This window comes from Cibotium barometz, chromosome 17, assembly GCF_041138505.1.
Source record: "Cibotium barometz isolate CiBa-2024 chromosome 17, ASM4113850v1, whole genome shotgun sequence".
In the NCBI taxonomy this organism is placed as follows: Eukaryota; Viridiplantae; Streptophyta; class Polypodiopsida; order Cyatheales; family Cibotiaceae; genus Cibotium; species Cibotium barometz.
In genome coordinates this window covers 52,277,329-52,294,520 of record NC_141062.1, presented here as the reverse complement: position 1 = coordinate 52,294,520, position 17,192 = coordinate 52,277,329, and the positions used below count along the sequence as shown (strand labels likewise).

The following is a 17,192-nucleotide window of genomic DNA, read 5'->3' as shown; positions in this document are numbered from 1 at the left end:
TTATATGTTATTCTTTTTGAGAATCTAAGGTGTTATCATGTATCAAATTAAGCATACTAAACGAGAAAAGAAAGAGAAAAACAAAAAATCTTTTTTAGTATCTTCTTTTCTCGTTGGTCGTATATGCCCTCGTGTTGCATTCTACCGACGTTAATACCTCTCTCTCTCTCTCTCTCTCTCTCTCTCTTACAAATTCTTATTTTTTGTTTATTGAAATTGTTACTACTACGAGAAAATCTTGTTTGTGTATGGCTTAATAAGTTGCCTTGCGCGGGACTACTTAAGCTTGGAATTTGGCGCCTACACACACTCTCGTGTGGAGCATCACGAGCTTCTGTTTTGTCTCGCCGTCGACCATATCTCCAGGTACTAAGCTTTACCATTTGGCAGGTGTTCTAGGGTTTCTGCGAATTTTCGCTGTTTCTAGGTTTCTTCTCCTTCTATGCATTTTATCAGTTTGGCAGGGTTTCTGATGATTCGCTTGCTTCAACGCCATTGCTAGGGTCGGGCTCTTAGGTTATTCTTTGAAGTTTGATACATGTACTCTTCTATTCAAATTAGAACTCATAATGTCCCAGGGCACTAGAATCTCCCATCACCCCAGTGCTCAATGGCCGATCAATAGGGCTCCTAACCTATCCTGTACATGACCGCAGTCATGAATCTGGGGCCTGATGCATGTGATAGTGAGGGCACTATGGCATATAATATCCGAATTCAACTATTCGAACATGTGAGGTTTCTGTCATCAAAGCCGACCAAAGATTGCATTTTCTTCATCTATGTTTGCCACAGCCTCTCTTGCTAGCAGTTCGAGGTAAAGGCTACAAACTCACGTTTTAGATCTCTCAGTCTTACCGTGCCCTGAAAGCATAAAAGCTTTGGACTACAATGCAGCATCAACAGTACTGAAGGAACAGGGTAGCCTTGGTCTTCCACTCATTGCATGGGGCACTATTGCCTTATAACTGAAAGTTTGTTGGGATTAGATCTACTAGGAAGCCTTCCTATAAATAGACCCCCCGTGCTGCTCTTCATTCACCTTTGCCTACCACTGCTGTTACATGGTCTTTTTCAATCACCCTCAGCAATGTAGTCAGTACAACTTTGTGCATGCGTGACTTGCTTTTGCTCTTTAGTTTAAATTATGCGTGCATCAAAGACACTTGGTGTGGACCGAATAGGAAGAAAAGGGCTGGACAATTTCCCTCTTGCAAACGAGAAGGAGATTCCACTTGCGTAGCTGTCGGAGCTTTAAAGCACAAGCTTGTGGGAAAGGTTGATATAAACTTTAGGCAAGCGGCAGGTCAAGTCCTACTGGGGGCTTGGTCTGTGCTCCCCCCACTCAGATAATGGAGGCGGGCCAATATTGTGATGCTGGAATTTGGAATAAAAAGTTTAATGTCGGCAAGTCAGAGGCACTCAACAGTAGCTCTTCAAAAGAAAGAGTTGGCCTGGTTGGTTAAACAGTGGAGAAGGGCTTGTGTTCAGCACTTAAAGTTGCGAGTTAAAGGGGTTTGGCCATGGTTTGTTGAGGGCTTCTTTAAACAGTGGAGAAGGGCTATTGTTCAGCACTTAAAGTTGCAAGTTAAAGGGGTTTGGCCATGTGCGGGGTGAAGGTGGAGCTTCAAGTACAGATTTAATTTGTCTGTCGACGAATCTGAGACATTGATTGTGAATTTCAATAATTTTTAATTGATCTCAGCTTGGAATTGCACAAAAACCTGCTTTGCAAGGTTTGAACTTGACCTGTCCGCTACACTTGCTAGCTGCTTGTCCTCCTTATTCCTTGCTGTTGGGTCTTTCAACGAAGCCGTGCAACTATTTTGCTCCTTCAAGGGTTTTAAAACATTCTGGTTGTTTTTATTATGCAGAATACAGATCTGGAACATGGCTGCAGCTTCCTCAGCCAGTAACCCTGCTACCTTCTTAGCAAAAGATTATGACCTACCATGGGTGGAGAAGTACAGGCCTCACAAGATATCGGATATTGTGGGGAATGAGGATGCTGTCTCTAGGCTGCAGGTTATTGCGAGAGACGGCAACATGCCCAATCTCATCTTTGCCGTATCTAAACTATAATGAAGACACTAATCACCATCCATAATCACCATCCACTAGGCTTTAAGGTGCATCTTCCTGTCTTCAAAGTTTCCTTGACAGATTTTCAGGGGCCTCCAGGAACAGGAAAGACAACGAGTATCCTTGCACTTGCGCATGAGCTTTTAGGAGCAAATTTCAAGGAAGCTGTTCTTGAGCTTAATGCTTCTGATGATAGGTAACTCTTCTTGGCATGTAACATTTGGAAAAATTCTTCCGGCTACTTGTTGAATGGATGCACTATGAGTTAAGTGCATTGCACTCACAAGAAAGAGCTCTTCTTCATTCAGGGGGATTGATGTTGTCCGGAACAAGATAAAGATGTTTGCACAGAAGAAGGTTACATTGCCTCCGGGAAGGCAGAAAATCATTCTATTAGATGAAGCTGACAGGTTTTTTTTTGGCCTCAGATTCTTGAACAACCATGCCATTTGTTTTTGTTATTTGTATATCTTCCGGGGAAGTCATGCATGGATTTGGTTTAGATTCAATGTTAACATTTTATGGGCTTCAGCATGACAAGTGGAGCACAGCAGGCGCTTCGACGAACCATGGAAATTTATTCCAATACCACAAGATTTGCTTTGGCTTGCAATACTTCTGCAAAGATTATCGAGCCAATTCAGAGCAGATGTGCAATTGTGAGGTTTTCAAGGCTTTCGGACCGGGACATTTTGGATCGGCTGCTTCGTGTTGTTCAAGCAGAAAATGTATGTCATTGCAGTGCATCAATTTAATTAATTTTGAATGGTATCGCGTTTGAGGGATATGTGCGTCTATCTGCTTTTACATGTCTTGGGTGCCCCAAATATCAATAAACAGCCCAATATGTCTGAATTTTTTTACTCACCGGGTGCCCAACCTATAAAATGTCCAATCTTATTAAAGCGAGCGTGAAGCCTTCAAAACATGGTGGTGCTCATGTAATAATTTGTCCATCGGGTTATAAGTGAGTGTGGACAGCCCAATAAGTGCTTGTTTTCATGCAAATCCTTCTTCATATTTTGGGGCTTGACCGGTTGTTCTTTCCATGCGAACAAACTGTTGCAAAACCATTCTCTTTGACCAATGTCTTGTGGTTGGCACCATAACCATGTTTCAAGTGCCATGGTTCTTGTATCGGATAATCCCCCATTCCCAAAGCTTGGACACCCATAATCTTTTGGGCATCTTGAAATCCACCAGGTCCCATCCTCATGTTTAAATGTATAGGCTGTGGCACCATAACCATGTTTCGAGTGCCATGGTTCTTGTATGGGATAATCTTGAAATCCACCAGATCCCATTCTCATATGAAAATGGGTAAATGTATAGGCTAATGACATCCGCGTTAGCTTCTCAAAGGACCTCAATTTTGAAACAGCTTGAAAAGCCCTACACATGTAAATTCGATAGTCCTTGACTCTACTAGGTATTAAGCAGAACAATGGCCAAGTAGTATCTGACCAATGCACAATCACCGAGAGCAAGGGCACATGCACAAGAGCTGAATGTGCCTTTGAATTCATAGATCCAAGAGAATAAGAAATCCATGTAAGCAATGAAAAAATCTATATTACAGGAAACCACACAAGCTATGAATGTCATCTGCAAGACGTGTTGGCTAATCCCTGATTAGAACCTGTTAAGGATCAGATTTTGGAGCTCGTGCTACTGGTTTGGGGCAGGAAGACTTTACGGAGGACACAGGAGGTTGTTGGCCAGCTTACAAAAGCATACTCTTTGTCTGCTGCAGCATTTAATGGAATTTTTGTCTTGGAACTGGCTGACAGCAGGTTGGCCAGTCCATAAAGGGTTTTCAGCCCTATAAAAGGGCATATTGGCTCAAGGCTTAGATCATTCAGTTCTTTAGGCGCTGAGTCAAGGAATTAGACTTAGATTAGGTGTTTCACCACCTTTTGAAGGCAGCCTATGGCTGGCCAAGACTTGTACACCTTTTTGTACACTATGAATATACTGAATACTCAGCTATCTCTCGCTCTTCTCTCTTTCTTTTGTATGCATTTTGCATCAAGCAAGTTCCAAGATGGTGTTTAGGGCTGAAAGAAGACTCCTAGAGCTTCCGCACGTGACATTGGTATTATAGCATGAGGCTCAGCAAGGTTAAACACTGATTCAGTCCTAGATGAAGGTGCACAGTCCAAGGAAAGGAACACAAGACATAGAAGAAGCTCCCAAGAGCTTGGTTGGTGGTGTTCCACAAGAACCAAGGGGAATGGCAGGTGTGTGAGTCGGGTGCCACTTGGGGCACACCAGGAAAGGCTTTCAGGCAATGGTTCCAAGGGAGGCTGATCCTACAAAGAGGTGGAGTGAGGTACTAGTACTACACTAACTCCTTAAGGAAAAAACATTTGTGCCTTACTCCCCATACCTAGTTGTGTCCCTTATGTATGGCCCTAGGGCCAAAACATAAGTGCTTTTCTCTCTTGGGAATAAAAACATTACTGTGAAATACACTAACTCCTTAAGGCAAAAACATTTGTGCCCTTACTTCATTGTGTCTCCTAAGGTATGTCCCTAAGGCCAAAACATCAGTTCTTTTTGCTCTTAGGCAGAAATGATCCTAGGGCCAAAACATTTGTGTCCTAGCCTATATACCTAGTTGTGTCTAGAACCTATGGCCAAAACTTCGGTGCTTCTAGCTCTGTTAGGTAGATATGGCCTTGGGGCCAAACACACTGTTGAGGAGTACACTAACTCGTTAAGGAAAAAACATTTGTGCCCTAGTCTTTACCTAATTGTATCCCTAAAGTGTGGCACTATTTCCAAAACATTGGTGCTATTAGCTCCTAGGTAGATATGAGTCTAGGCCAAGTACACTAGTGAGAAGTACACTAACTCCTTAAGGTAAAAACATTTGTTCCCTAACCCTTATCTAGTTGTGTCCCTAGGGCATAAAAATTAGTGCTTTTAGCTCTTGGGTAGATATGGACCTAGGGCCAACAACACTACTAAGGAGTACACTAACTCCTTAAGGCAAAAACATTTGTGTCCTATTTGTGTCCCTAGCCCTAGGGCCAAAACATTGGTGCTATTAGTTCTTAGGTGGATATGGCCCTAGGGCCAAAAAACACTACTAAGGAGTACACTAACTCCTTCAGGAAAAAAACATTTATGCCCTACTCCTTACCTAGCTATGTCCCTAAATTATGGTGCTAGGGGCAAAACATCGGTGCTATTAGATCTTAAGGAGATATGGCCCTAAGGCCAGAAACACTATTGAGGAGTATCCAAGATTCTTATCAGTGTACCCCTTCGAATCCATTGAGCAAGGGCTTACCGCTCGGCTTATAGCTCAAGGGCAGTGTTTATTGCTTTACAAAAAAATCTTGGTTTAAAATCAACACATAAGATCAATCATCCATTCCGGAGCAGGATGGAACAGATGCATAGATCTTTATTAGAGTTGGAGTGGATTTGGATATGGGGTTGGGTTTTTAGTGAAAAGGTTGCTAAGAAGGAAAGGATGACAGATTTGGGAATCCAGGAATGGACAATGGGATGATGACATTCATCCAAGAATAGAATTTGGAATCCTGTCATCAAGTTTAGCAGAGGGGGATGTCATGTGCAAGACCTGTGTTGGCTAATCCCAAGGCTAATCCTTGAAGGGGCAACAGATAAAGAACCTGTTAAGGACCAAATTTCTGAGCTTGTGCTACTGGTTTGGGGCAGGAAGACTTTATGGAGGACGCAGGAGGCTGTCTCGGCCAGCTTACGAAAGCATACTCTCTGTCGCGGCTGTAGCTTTTAATGGAATTTTTGTCCTGGAACTGGCAGACAGCAGGTCAGCCAGTCCATAAAGGGTTTTCAGTCTTATAAAAGGGCACATTGGCTCAAGGCTTAGATCATTCAGTTCTTTAGGAGTTGAGTCAAGGATTTAGACTTAGATTAGGTGTTTCACCACCTTTTGAAGGTAGCCTATGGCTGGCCAAGACTTGTACACCTTTTTGTACTATGAATATATTGAATACTCAGCCATCTCTCTCTCTTCTCTTTTCTTCTGTATGCGTTTTGCATCAAGCATGTTCCAGGATGGTGTTTAGGGTTGAAAGAAGACTCCTAGAGCTTCCGCATGTGACAATGAATAATCCATACTTCGAATCGTCCTTGCCATATACTTACTATATTAGATACGAGCACAAGAGCCAACCATTATCTCCAAAAACTCAGTTCATATATCTCATATCAATGAGAGAACCATATTGGTAAGACTGATATCCTTTTAACTCGTCTAGGTCATTTAGCTCATTTGAACTAAATAACGAGGTTCGTCCATGTCATTTAGCTAGTCCCGATTAAATCTTGAGGTTCACCGATGTCATTTAGCTGATTTGGGCTAACTTGCTCCAAGCCTCAACTAGATCCTTAGCTTCTCTCCCCAAATAATTCCCTTCTAATTTGAGGGCGGTGAAGTTTGGGCTGTTCCATCTTGGGGAGCAAGTTGCTCTTCATGCATGTTGCTCTAAGCCCGATTGGGTCCTTGGCTCTCTTCACGAATCATTAACGGCTGGTGAAGTTCGGGCCATCTAGTATTTGGGAGCAAGATGACTACCAATTGCACTCCTAGCTGGCCTAGGTCACTATGGTGGATGCTTGGCTCAAATCAAAATACAACTCTTCACATGCATATCCAGACTTGGAGATCTTGGTACTCCAGAAGCATTTTTATTACACATAGTTTATAGGCATTTTGGCCAATGAATCAAAAACATGATATGCATCCATGTAAACTAAAATTGCCATATAAGAATTTATCTCGTCCGAGAAATCCATAAGAAAGTGTGCCATGGCTGGTCGCTTCCCTGTATCCAAAGTAGGCACATTTCGTTCATGCTCCATACTTTATGCATATGCTCTTTGGGAAGGTTTTCAAGTGGTATAGGAGGCAGCCTACGAGAGGAAGTGGCATGTGTGGTAGAGGCATAATGAGAGGTTGTAGATGTCAGAATGCACAGCGGGAATGAAGACAACTGCTGTAGAGAAGAGAGCAAAACGCAGATGAGAGAGGAAGAGAGAAGCTGTATAAACTCTGTATATACACTAGAAAAATCCCGGAATGGTACAATGGCAAGTGTGGGGAGTAGGGGCCATTTTATATCAAGGTCACTGTATCGAAACGAAATGATGCTGAAACGATTTATTTTGGAACAAAACGTTTCAACACCAGGTAGGTGGACAATGAAACGTTGGACTGAAACGATCATATACATAAAATGTGAAGGTGCTAGCCAGTAGTTATAAGATGATATTAGCATATTTATCATCATTAAACAAAGAAGACATACAAAAGAGGAGAAAAGAACAAATAGGATGAAAGAAGGAAAGAGAAAGAATTATAAAAGCTAAAAAGCACACAAAATCACAACCTTTTTCCCCACATGAAACGATATGGTTTCAATGTGCACATGAAACGTTTCAACAGTGAAACGTGAAACGAGTTTCAAAGCCATCGAAACGAGTTTCATGGTGACCATGTTTTATATGGCCCTAGGTTGCTGGTCGGCCAGCCCAAAACAGGTCGACAGCAACCAGATGCTCACGACCAGCACAAAAAAAAACTCACGACCAGAAATAAGCCAGTCAGCCAACGCTGCGCAGCAGGTCGGGTAGCAAAGGGATTAGTCGGTCAGCATTTGATACAGTCGACAGTCCTCCCACACCCAGAAAAATGGGAAAAAATACATGGAAAGTGAGGAAAAATGGGGGAACAACAAAACATGGTGGGCACACCCACAATAGAGGCCTTGGTGTAATGTACAGACAGGAGATGACTGCTAACACCCCCTCTTAGCTCTTGGATGTGGAACCAACCCTAGTGAGCTGGAGTGTTATCGGAGCATAGCCTGAGGTAGGGACTTCGTGAAGAGGTCCGTCGCATTGTCCTTCGTTGAACAATAAACAAGCAAGATGTCACCAGCCAAAATCTTGTCACGAACAAAGTGATATTGCATCTCTATGTGCTTGGCCCAAGCATGAAAGATTGGGTTCCAAGCAATAGCGATGCAGCTCTGGTTATCGCATTGGATGATCTTGGGCTCCTTTTGTGGAACCCCAATCTCGCCACACAACCTTGCAAGCAGCACCATAGCCACACAACCTTGCAAGCAGCACCACAAGCAGCTCGGTGCTCTACCTCTGTTGACGACAAGGCAATAGTCGGCTGCCTCTTGCTGCTCCATGAAACAGCTCCTGAGTTGAGGGTAAAACTGTAGCCTGATGTAGATCTCCTCGTGTCTGGATCTCCTCCCCAATCTGAGTCACTCTCCAGCCTTGGAGTCGGATTCGGTCCTTAATTTCTCTTCTAGTGTCGTAGAAGAGTCCAAGAGTAGTACCTTGCAGATACCACAAGATCTACAATCCTACGTCCCAATGAGACTTCAAAGGCGTCTGCATGAACGAGCTCAACAGCCCCACAGGAAAGCTCAAGTCCAATTTGGTGTTCAACAACTAGATCAATGAACCAACCAGCTTCCGATACAGAGAGGCATCAACCGGCTTACAAGGATCATTCACTGTAAGCTTCGTGTTCGGGTCCATCGGTGACGTGATAGGCGTGCAGTTCTCCATCCCGAAAGCCTCAAGCAACTCATGAACATACCGTTGCTGAGAGACAAAGAACCCCCTGTGGGTCTGCCAGATCCCCAATCCCAAGAAGTGGAGTAAGCCTAAGTCGGTCATCTCAAACTCCTTTGACAAGGCGGCCTTCGTCACTGCTATGTGCTCCACATGATCGCCAGTGAGAATGAGGTCATCCACATAAAGGATGATCATCCACATAAAGGATGATCAACGTGACCAAATGTGACATGTGAGAGAATTGACCGTCGTAAACACAACCTTAGGCTAACTAACTGCACTTAATGATGCTTAAGAGATAGACAGATATTGTCAATGCAATGCAATGCAGCTATATTAGATGAATGGGTTACAATGAGATCTAAATCGATCTATGATGCTGTCCTAGATGAAGATCCTTCTCGGGATGAGATGGATGGGCTGAATGCTGAAGATGAGGATTGTTCCTTGCTCCAATGCTGAGGTCCACCCTTTGATGCCGGCTTCCCTCTATGTAGGAGGTAGGAATGATGACTATGATGCTGAATATGCTGATTTGAAGACTATATGCTGGATGAACTGCTGTCCCACTGACTTTCCCTTGTCTCTTGGGAAGGAAACGCTGAAGGGAATGTTTGGAACTGATGTATGCTGTCTATATGCTGAAAACGCTGATGCTCTCCTTGTTGCCTGGGAAGGAAACATTGAGGAGATCGATGCTCAATGCGTTGCTGAACTGATATCTATGTGCTGCTGATCTGAGATAATGATGGACTGAATGGATGCGCCTCTATTTATATATGTGAATGATGCTGGTCGGCCAGCCTTGCTGCTGTCGGCCAGCTCTTGGATGCTCACGACTGGCCATAAATGCCTAGAAGGCTGTCGGCTGGTGCTACTGCTGTTGGCTGGTGCTAATATTGCTGTCGGCTGGTGCTAACAGTCCCGACCTGATGCAAATGAATGCCTTATATGCTCCTGATGACTAAAGTGTTGATGTTGGTGCTGAAACACCCCCATATACATGCTCATGTTGATATATGCCTGAATAATACTTAAATGTCCTGTTTAATGCTTGATGATGCCATGCCACTTGTACACTTGATGGGTGTGCACGTGACAGTCCCCTCTGCTAAACTGTTGCTAGGTGGTATACCTGGCAACCTTTCAACTCCTCTGGTGATCCTTCTCCACTGAACCACTGCCCCCTTCTGACTTCTTCTGTCGGGATTGAGGTCGACTGTAGGAGTTGAATCCTTTGAGCCAAAGACTTGCCTACTGCGGGAACTGAATGGCAAATGCTACTAAAACTGCTTGGAAATACTTGAGTCACCCCTGACGTGTTTGTGGAATCCTTTCACCTACCATCTCCGTTGTTCTTGAAACTCTGAACCTCCTGAGGCGATGTTGGAGCAAACTTCTGTCTTCTTCTGTGGAAGAGAACCCCCTGCTGGTGCTAGTTGAAGCCCAAAACTTGATGTACTCCTTTGATGATGGATGTCATTCTTCCTCCCCAGAGAATTCATGGGCAAACATGTATGCTTTGCAGATGCAAGACTGATTGCTAAGATGTCTGCTATGCAAGCCATGTGCAACCCTATATGCTGTGCAAGAATGCAGATGGATGGGTTACTAATGCATGCCTAAGGGAAAATCCCTAAGGATGGCTTGCAAGATTTTGAGAATTGGGTTTAACTGTGCGGAAGCGATTAACATGATGTCTGACTGAATGACTGATGGAATGAAAATGATCTAAGGTTGGTTACCCTGTAACGCTCTGATACCAATGTGACATGTGAGAGAATTGACCGTCGTAAACACAACCTTAGGCTAACTTAACTGCACTTGATAATGCTTAAGAGATAGACAGATAGTGTCAATGCAATGCAATGCAATGCAGCTATATTAGATGAATGGGTTACAATGAGATCTAAATAGATCTATGATGTTGTCCTAGATGAAGATCCTTCTCGGGATTAGATGGATGGACTGAATGCTGAAGATGAGGATTGATCCTTGCTCCAATGCGAGGTCCACCCTTCGATGCCGGCTTCCCTCTATGTAGGAGGTAGGAATGATGACTATGATGCTGAATATGCTGCCTATGATGCTGAATATGCTGCTTTGAAGACTATATGTTGGATGAACTGTTGTCCCACTGACTTTCCCTTGTCTCCTAGGAAGGAAACACGGAAGGGAATGCTTGGAACTGATGTATGCTGTCTATATGCTGAAAACGCTGATGCTCTCCTTGTTGCTTGGGAAGGAAACGCTGAGGAGATGGATGCTCAATGCGTTGCTGAACTGATATCTATGTGCTGCTGATCTGAGATAATGATGGATTGAATGGATGCGCCCCTATTTATATATGTGAATGACGCTGGTTGGCCAGCCTTGCTGCTGTCAGCCAGCTCCTGGATGCTCACGACTGGCCATAAATGCCTAGAAGGCTGTCGGTTGGTCATACTACTGTGTCGGCTGGTGCTAATACTGCTATCAGCTGGTGCTAACAGTCTCGACCTGATGCAAACGAATGCCTTATATGCTCATGATGACTAAAGTGCTGATAATGTAAAGCTATATGCATGGAGTATATGCAACCTAGCTAGCTCCATCCTGTACCATACAGGGGTATAAAATGGTATACATCAATGAAGGGGGTGTCCACAGCTCCCTGAAGAACATGCCTTTGTGTGCTCTGAAGCGAGCCAATCGCTCCGCACCCTCTCTGTGAAACTGAGCTCTGATCTCTGTCATCTCTCTCTGGTATAGGCGTGGTGTCCGAAAGCCAGAGAGAGAGAGCAAACACACTACTGTTGCTGCCCTGTACTTGAACGCATCTCTCCAAGAGCAGCCCCTTTTTTTCTCCCCACGATCCAGCCCCTTTTAAATAGAGTCGACCAACTTCCAAAATAAGGCTCTTGCTTTTCCTTTTGCCAAAAGTGGCCTTTTCTGCTAAAAATCTCCAAATTTGTGCTTTGTTTAGCCAATCACTCTATAAATGAAATAACTGAACCTCTTTTAGTGTCCAGACTGTAAAAGTATTCCTCCCTGAAGCTTTTACTGACTTTTAGGGGGACAAACTGTCCCACATGTCCATGGATCCACGCCCCACACAATACAATGTCTGGCCAAACTTTAATGATGTCTGAACACATTGACTTATAAACCATATAAGTCACATAACTGATTAAATTCCCATGTTGCTCATGTTGTGTAGCCATCTTTCAGGCCAAACTTTGCCGGTAGATGCTTCAGCTTTCTTTGTGGAAAATCCCCGTTCACACCTTTGGTTCCGCTCAGTGTGTGAAACACTGATCAAGACTGGTGAAGGGACCAAATGGTGACAGGTCGACCCTTTCCGGCCCTAGTGCAGTGTGCAAGTGATTTCAATTTTCAACTTTGTTAAGCTTGATTTTGTGGTGCCATTTTCAACTTGTTTAATTGTGTTAATTGCTTAGGTGTAAGGCAAGATTGTGCTCAACCCCGAACGGGGGAGTCTCATTGGTATCAGAGCCTAGGATCTTCTCTTCTTACGAGGATGATGATCCAAAATCTTGCAAACACCAGCATTTAGCATTGTTAGACAATATGGCAAGCCAAACAGGTACCATGCGGGATGTAATTGCAAGATAATTGTAAATCATGGAGAAGAGAATGTACACAGTGATGCTCATATGCATAAACAAGATATGGCTGAAAATGTCTCTCATGCATTTCATGATGGCAAAGTGCATGGTGGATAGCCGTCCCATGCTAGAGAGGAAGACAATGTAACACATGTACATTTGGGATAGTCGTCCCGTGGCAAGGACAAAGATCCCACGGCTTTATTTGTCGAAACATGCAATGGGCTAAGCACCACTGCAAACCATTTGTCGAACTTCTTGGCATGATGTTAATCTAATGATCTTCCGATCTCTCTGGCTTCTTTGCCTTCCTTTCCCTTAACTGCATCTGAAAGAGTAGGCCTAAGAGTAGCTTCCTTGTCTCCTCCATGATAAATAGAGCGGGTAGCTCTAGATCCTCTTGTAATGGTGACTCCTTGGGCCCGAAGATAGGCTTTAGCAACTTCAACTCCTTCAGCTTTGGTGGATCGATCCTTGATGAAATCTTCAAACATTTGAACCCTTCTTTGGTCCTTAATGACCGTACATCTGGAAAGCAAGTTGGAGAAGGTGTTGATGGCGAAGAAGAAGCTCTCCATGATCATAATGATGTCCACACACACTCCACGATCTCCTTCATGATGCTACAAGAGAGATTCAAGCCTTTTTATACTTGAAAAGGGGTTTGCTTTTTGCCGAAAGCTTGGCCATGCTTTTACTTTGCCTTTTTATGCTTTGCTTTTTCTTTTTTGCCTTTGCTTTTGTTCTTTTTACTTTTATTAATAAAATATTACTCAACTTTTGGTGCTTTGCTTTTTTGGCTTTAAGGCCTTGCTTTTTGGCTATAGAGCTGCTTTTTGAGAAAGTGCCTTTTAGCTTTTTGGTCCGACACAGTCTCCTCTTTCCAATGGTGTCCTTAGCTCGCGGTCAACCTTGTTTGACTTTTTGCTTTTTCTTGCTTTTTGACCAAGAATGGTGCTTTTTCTTAGTCAAACCTTATGGACCCTGTTCCCATATCTTCTTCCACCTGTCTGGTGTCCGAGCATGGGGTTTCATCATGTGAAATAGAGTTAGGAGGACCAAATAGTTACAACATCATGTCTAGTTTTCTCCAAAGCCCTCTGGACCAAAGCTGAAACAAAATTCTTTTGAAGCATTGAGATTTTATGCTCGCAAAGAACCAATGTTGGATATTTGGTTGAACATGATGAGCTTGCATTGGAGCAGTCTCTTGAACCAAAAAGGCCATGTTGTTGTCTATGAACGTCAAAGACAACAAGGAAGCATATGCATTATTCAAGAGACCCCTAAGCTATGCGGTTTCTATGGGTTACCCTATGGATTTCACTTTGATGAGGGATCTTTATGCTACCACAGAAGCCTTCAAAGATGTTTTGGAATGGATTACAGAATATAGATGTGGTGACTTTCTATGTCATCAAAAAGGATTTTTCTTATGATGCAAACCCGTTTATGTGACACAAAGGATTCGAGGCCAGTAGGGCAAAGATGCATACTGACTACAACTCAAGCTTTGGAAAGCTATTTTTATTGGCCTTGTATAGAACATTGAGTTATATCCTTGAGAATGTTTGGTTTGTCAAAAGGACAAGTTTGACCAACAAAAGCTAATAGGATTATTGCACCCATCGAATGTTCTATGGGAGAGTACTGCTATGGATTTTATCTTTGGATTGCCAAAGTCAGGGAATGATGATCTATGGACCTTTCAGATTACCAAGAAGATCATCGATTGGACCTTTCAGATCATTGCATGACACATAATGCCTTCCATGACAGTTTATTGAAACCATGTACATGTTACCCCCAGAGAAGCCTCTTTTGGAGAATCCACCAAGGGTGGAAGAGCCAGAAGAGATTGTGTTTCATTCTATGAGAAAAAGAGGAAAGACAGTGGTCAGAAAGTTTCTTTTAGAATTCAAGAATTATTCACTATTGGATGTGAAATGGATGCCAGAGAAGTACTTCTAGGACTATCTAGATATACTTCGAGCTTATGAAGAAATGGTTGGTCCAGACGTATTTGAAGTACAAATATGGATGTCTTGGAATCAAGACAAATTCAAGAGGGAGGGATTGTGCCTCTAGCTCTCTTCATTGTATATATATATATATATATTGGATTGGAATTGATCATTATCCTACTTATAATGTTTGTTTGGACATGCTCTAGTTTGGGTGGCAACAATGCCCGATAGCCCAAGGAGTAAGGTTTGTATATGGGAGGCAACGATGCCAGATGACCCATTGATGACAATGATGCCAAAATGAGATTTGTATATGCGAGGCAACGATGCCAGACGACCCATTGGACGGCAACGATGCCAGATATCTTGGACTTTGCAATCGGGCAATCATTGCAACCAGATGGCCCAGATGACTGTATTGGATTTCGGAGTCGGGCGGTCATTGCGACCAAATGGCCCAGATGATTGTATTGGATTTTGCAGTCGGGCAGTCAATGCGACCAAATGGCCCAGATGATTGTATCGGATTTCATAGTCGGGCGATCAATGCGACCACATGGACCAGATGACTATTGATGGGCAGTCCTAGTGACCAAACGGCCTTGGGGATAGTCTGAGCGGTCCTAGTGGCCAGATGGCTCAGCACGGTTTCGATGAAGCCAGACAAGACAATCCATGACTAGGAGGATCATTACTTGTGCATTGCATACTGATGTATGTTTGAATTTCTTTGACTGTGTGCTGTTTTTGATGTATGGACAATGCTTGGATTTATGGCATGTGATAGTCCACTAGGCTCCAAACTACCTGACCAGTACCTGGAATGCCCAATAGACGCGAATGATGCATACTTGTTTGTTGACTAGCTTGTGTCTAGTTTTTCCAAGAGGTAAGTATGCATTTATTTTATCTAACACATGTGACAAGTAATGAAGATGTACCATCAAGAACAAGGACATCGGTCAAAAAAAAGGCATTGAGTTGTTGCCAAATGAGCAAATGACACCACAGATATGGGGAAAGACCAGATGCACAAGCTCACCAGATGGGACTAGTACCTTGAAACATATGGATGTACTTGACATACCTTGAAACATATGGATGTACTTGATGTACGAGGGACATATGGATGTACTTGGAAGATATGGACATGCTTGGAACACTTGCGATCCACAGTTGAAGACAACTACGATATAAGAGGGAGGGAATGTAATGGTCCTCCTAACTCTACTTCACATGATGAAACCCATGCCTCGACACCAGACAGGTGAAAGAAGACATGGGAACAAGGTCCATAAGGTTTGAAGCCAAGGGCACCATTGGAAAGAGGAGACTGAGCCAGACCAAAAAGCTAAAAGGCGCTTTCTCAAAAAGCAGCTCTAAGGCCAAAAAGCAAGGCCTTAAAGCTAGAAAAGCAAAGCACCAAAAGTTGATGAATATTTTATTAATAAAAGTAAAAAGAACAAAAGCAAAGGCAAAAAAGAAAAAGCAAAGCATAAAAAGGCAAAGCAAAAGCATGGACAAGCTTTTGGCAAAAAGCAGAGCCCTTTTCAAGTATAAAAAGACTTGAACCTCTCTTGTAGCATCATGAAGGAGATCGTGGAGTGTGTGTGGACGTCATTATGATCATGGAGAGCTTCTTCTTCGCCATCAACACCTTCTCCAACTTGTTTTTCAGATGTACGGTCAGCCCTAGACTTGTATGGTTATATGCATGGACAATACAGATGTGTGTATGGAGCTGTACGGACCCCCAAAAAAAAATTTCAGACACCCTAAAACTGCCCCAAAAACCATTAAAATAGGTTTTATATCAATTTTCTTGCCAAAAAGAGCTTTTCCATGGTTTTCTTCATCGCCAAGGTTGTAGAAGTTGTGGAGATTACTCATGGGAACTTGGACTACTTGAACTTGGATTTGAACTTGGACATAGAGCTTGGACAGCTTGGACATGGAGCATAGACATAGAGAACTTGGACATAGAGCTTGGCCATGGAACTTGGACATGAATATGGAACTTAGACATATAGCTTGGACATGGATCTGGACTTGGTTTTGGATTTGATTTGGACTTGGATTCATTGGATTTGGATTTGGATATTGGATCTAGTACTAGCCCGATGAGAGATGCTTGTGGGTCATCCCCGTGGTGTGCTCGGCATCAGAGATCTCGTGCCATGACATCGACATCGACATCGACTTGGATATTCTACATCGGCATATCTGTTTGATTTGTATTCATTGATTGTATTGATCCTGGCCAGTGTGACCGTGGATTGTTCCTAAATCAATTCTTGAAAGGAAGCGGGGCGTGTTTCCCCTCAATGTGTATTGTGCAAGATCCCTATTCCCTTCTATCTCTCCCCTCTCTCTCTATTTCTTTATCTCTTGGACACATGGTTGAGTTTGCTACGGCACGCCCTGCTAGGCTTATAGATGCCATGCAAGCTGACATTGCAACTCTCAAGAAGCAACTATGTGAAATGCAAGGCCAACTCAAAAGCATGCATGAAGGTTCATAAACTAAGAATGTATCTCATATGTCAAGGCAGCCCGCCTTTGTGAATGATACATTAGAAAATGTTGCATTGGAATTAAGAGTGCAGCCAAGAGATATGGCCATCTCTTATCTTATGGGAATTGAGAGTGCAGCCAAGAGATATGGCCATCTCTTATCTTATGGGACAAGGTGATGTAATCAAAGGTAAACAAGGTGGACGTTCAAAAAGCCACCTAATGTAAGTCGGCCTTCTCTTGTGGCATCAAAGTTGAAATCGGTTGTGCATAGGAAAAGAGAAGAGGAGTCTGCTGTTAGCAGCCATCTCCTGTCTGTCCATTACACCAGGGCCTCTGTTGAGGGTGTGGGAGGACTGTCGGCCCGCCCAGTTTTGGTGTTTCCCCATTTTTCCTCAATTTCCATGTATTTTTTCCCATTTTT

The 17,192-nt window shown here is 43.2% G+C and overlaps 1 protein-coding gene across 2 annotated transcripts in view; it reads left to right on the top strand.

Annotated features, from left to right (window-relative positions):
* Window positions 1–218: 218 nt before the first annotated feature.
* Window positions 219–17,192, top strand: part of RFC2 (replication factor C 2) — a 52,420-nt gene continuing 35,446 nt past the window's right edge. Inside the window, exons 1-5 of one of the 2 annotated variants that reach the window (XM_086811805.1) lie at window positions 219–366; window positions 1,875–2,067; window positions 2,172–2,278; window positions 2,391–2,492; window positions 2,615–2,810. In XM_086811805.1, the coding sequence (XP_086667931.1) occupies window positions 1,891–2,067; window positions 2,172–2,278; window positions 2,391–2,492; window positions 2,615–2,810 (582 nt within the window). In that variant the 5' untranslated portion in view covers window positions 219–366; window positions 1,875–1,890. Of the gene's footprint in view, window positions 367–1,596; window positions 1,737–1,874; window positions 2,068–2,171; window positions 2,279–2,390; window positions 2,493–2,614; window positions 2,811–17,192 lie in introns of those variants that run through there. The other variant, XM_086811804.1, reaches the window with a different exon arrangement.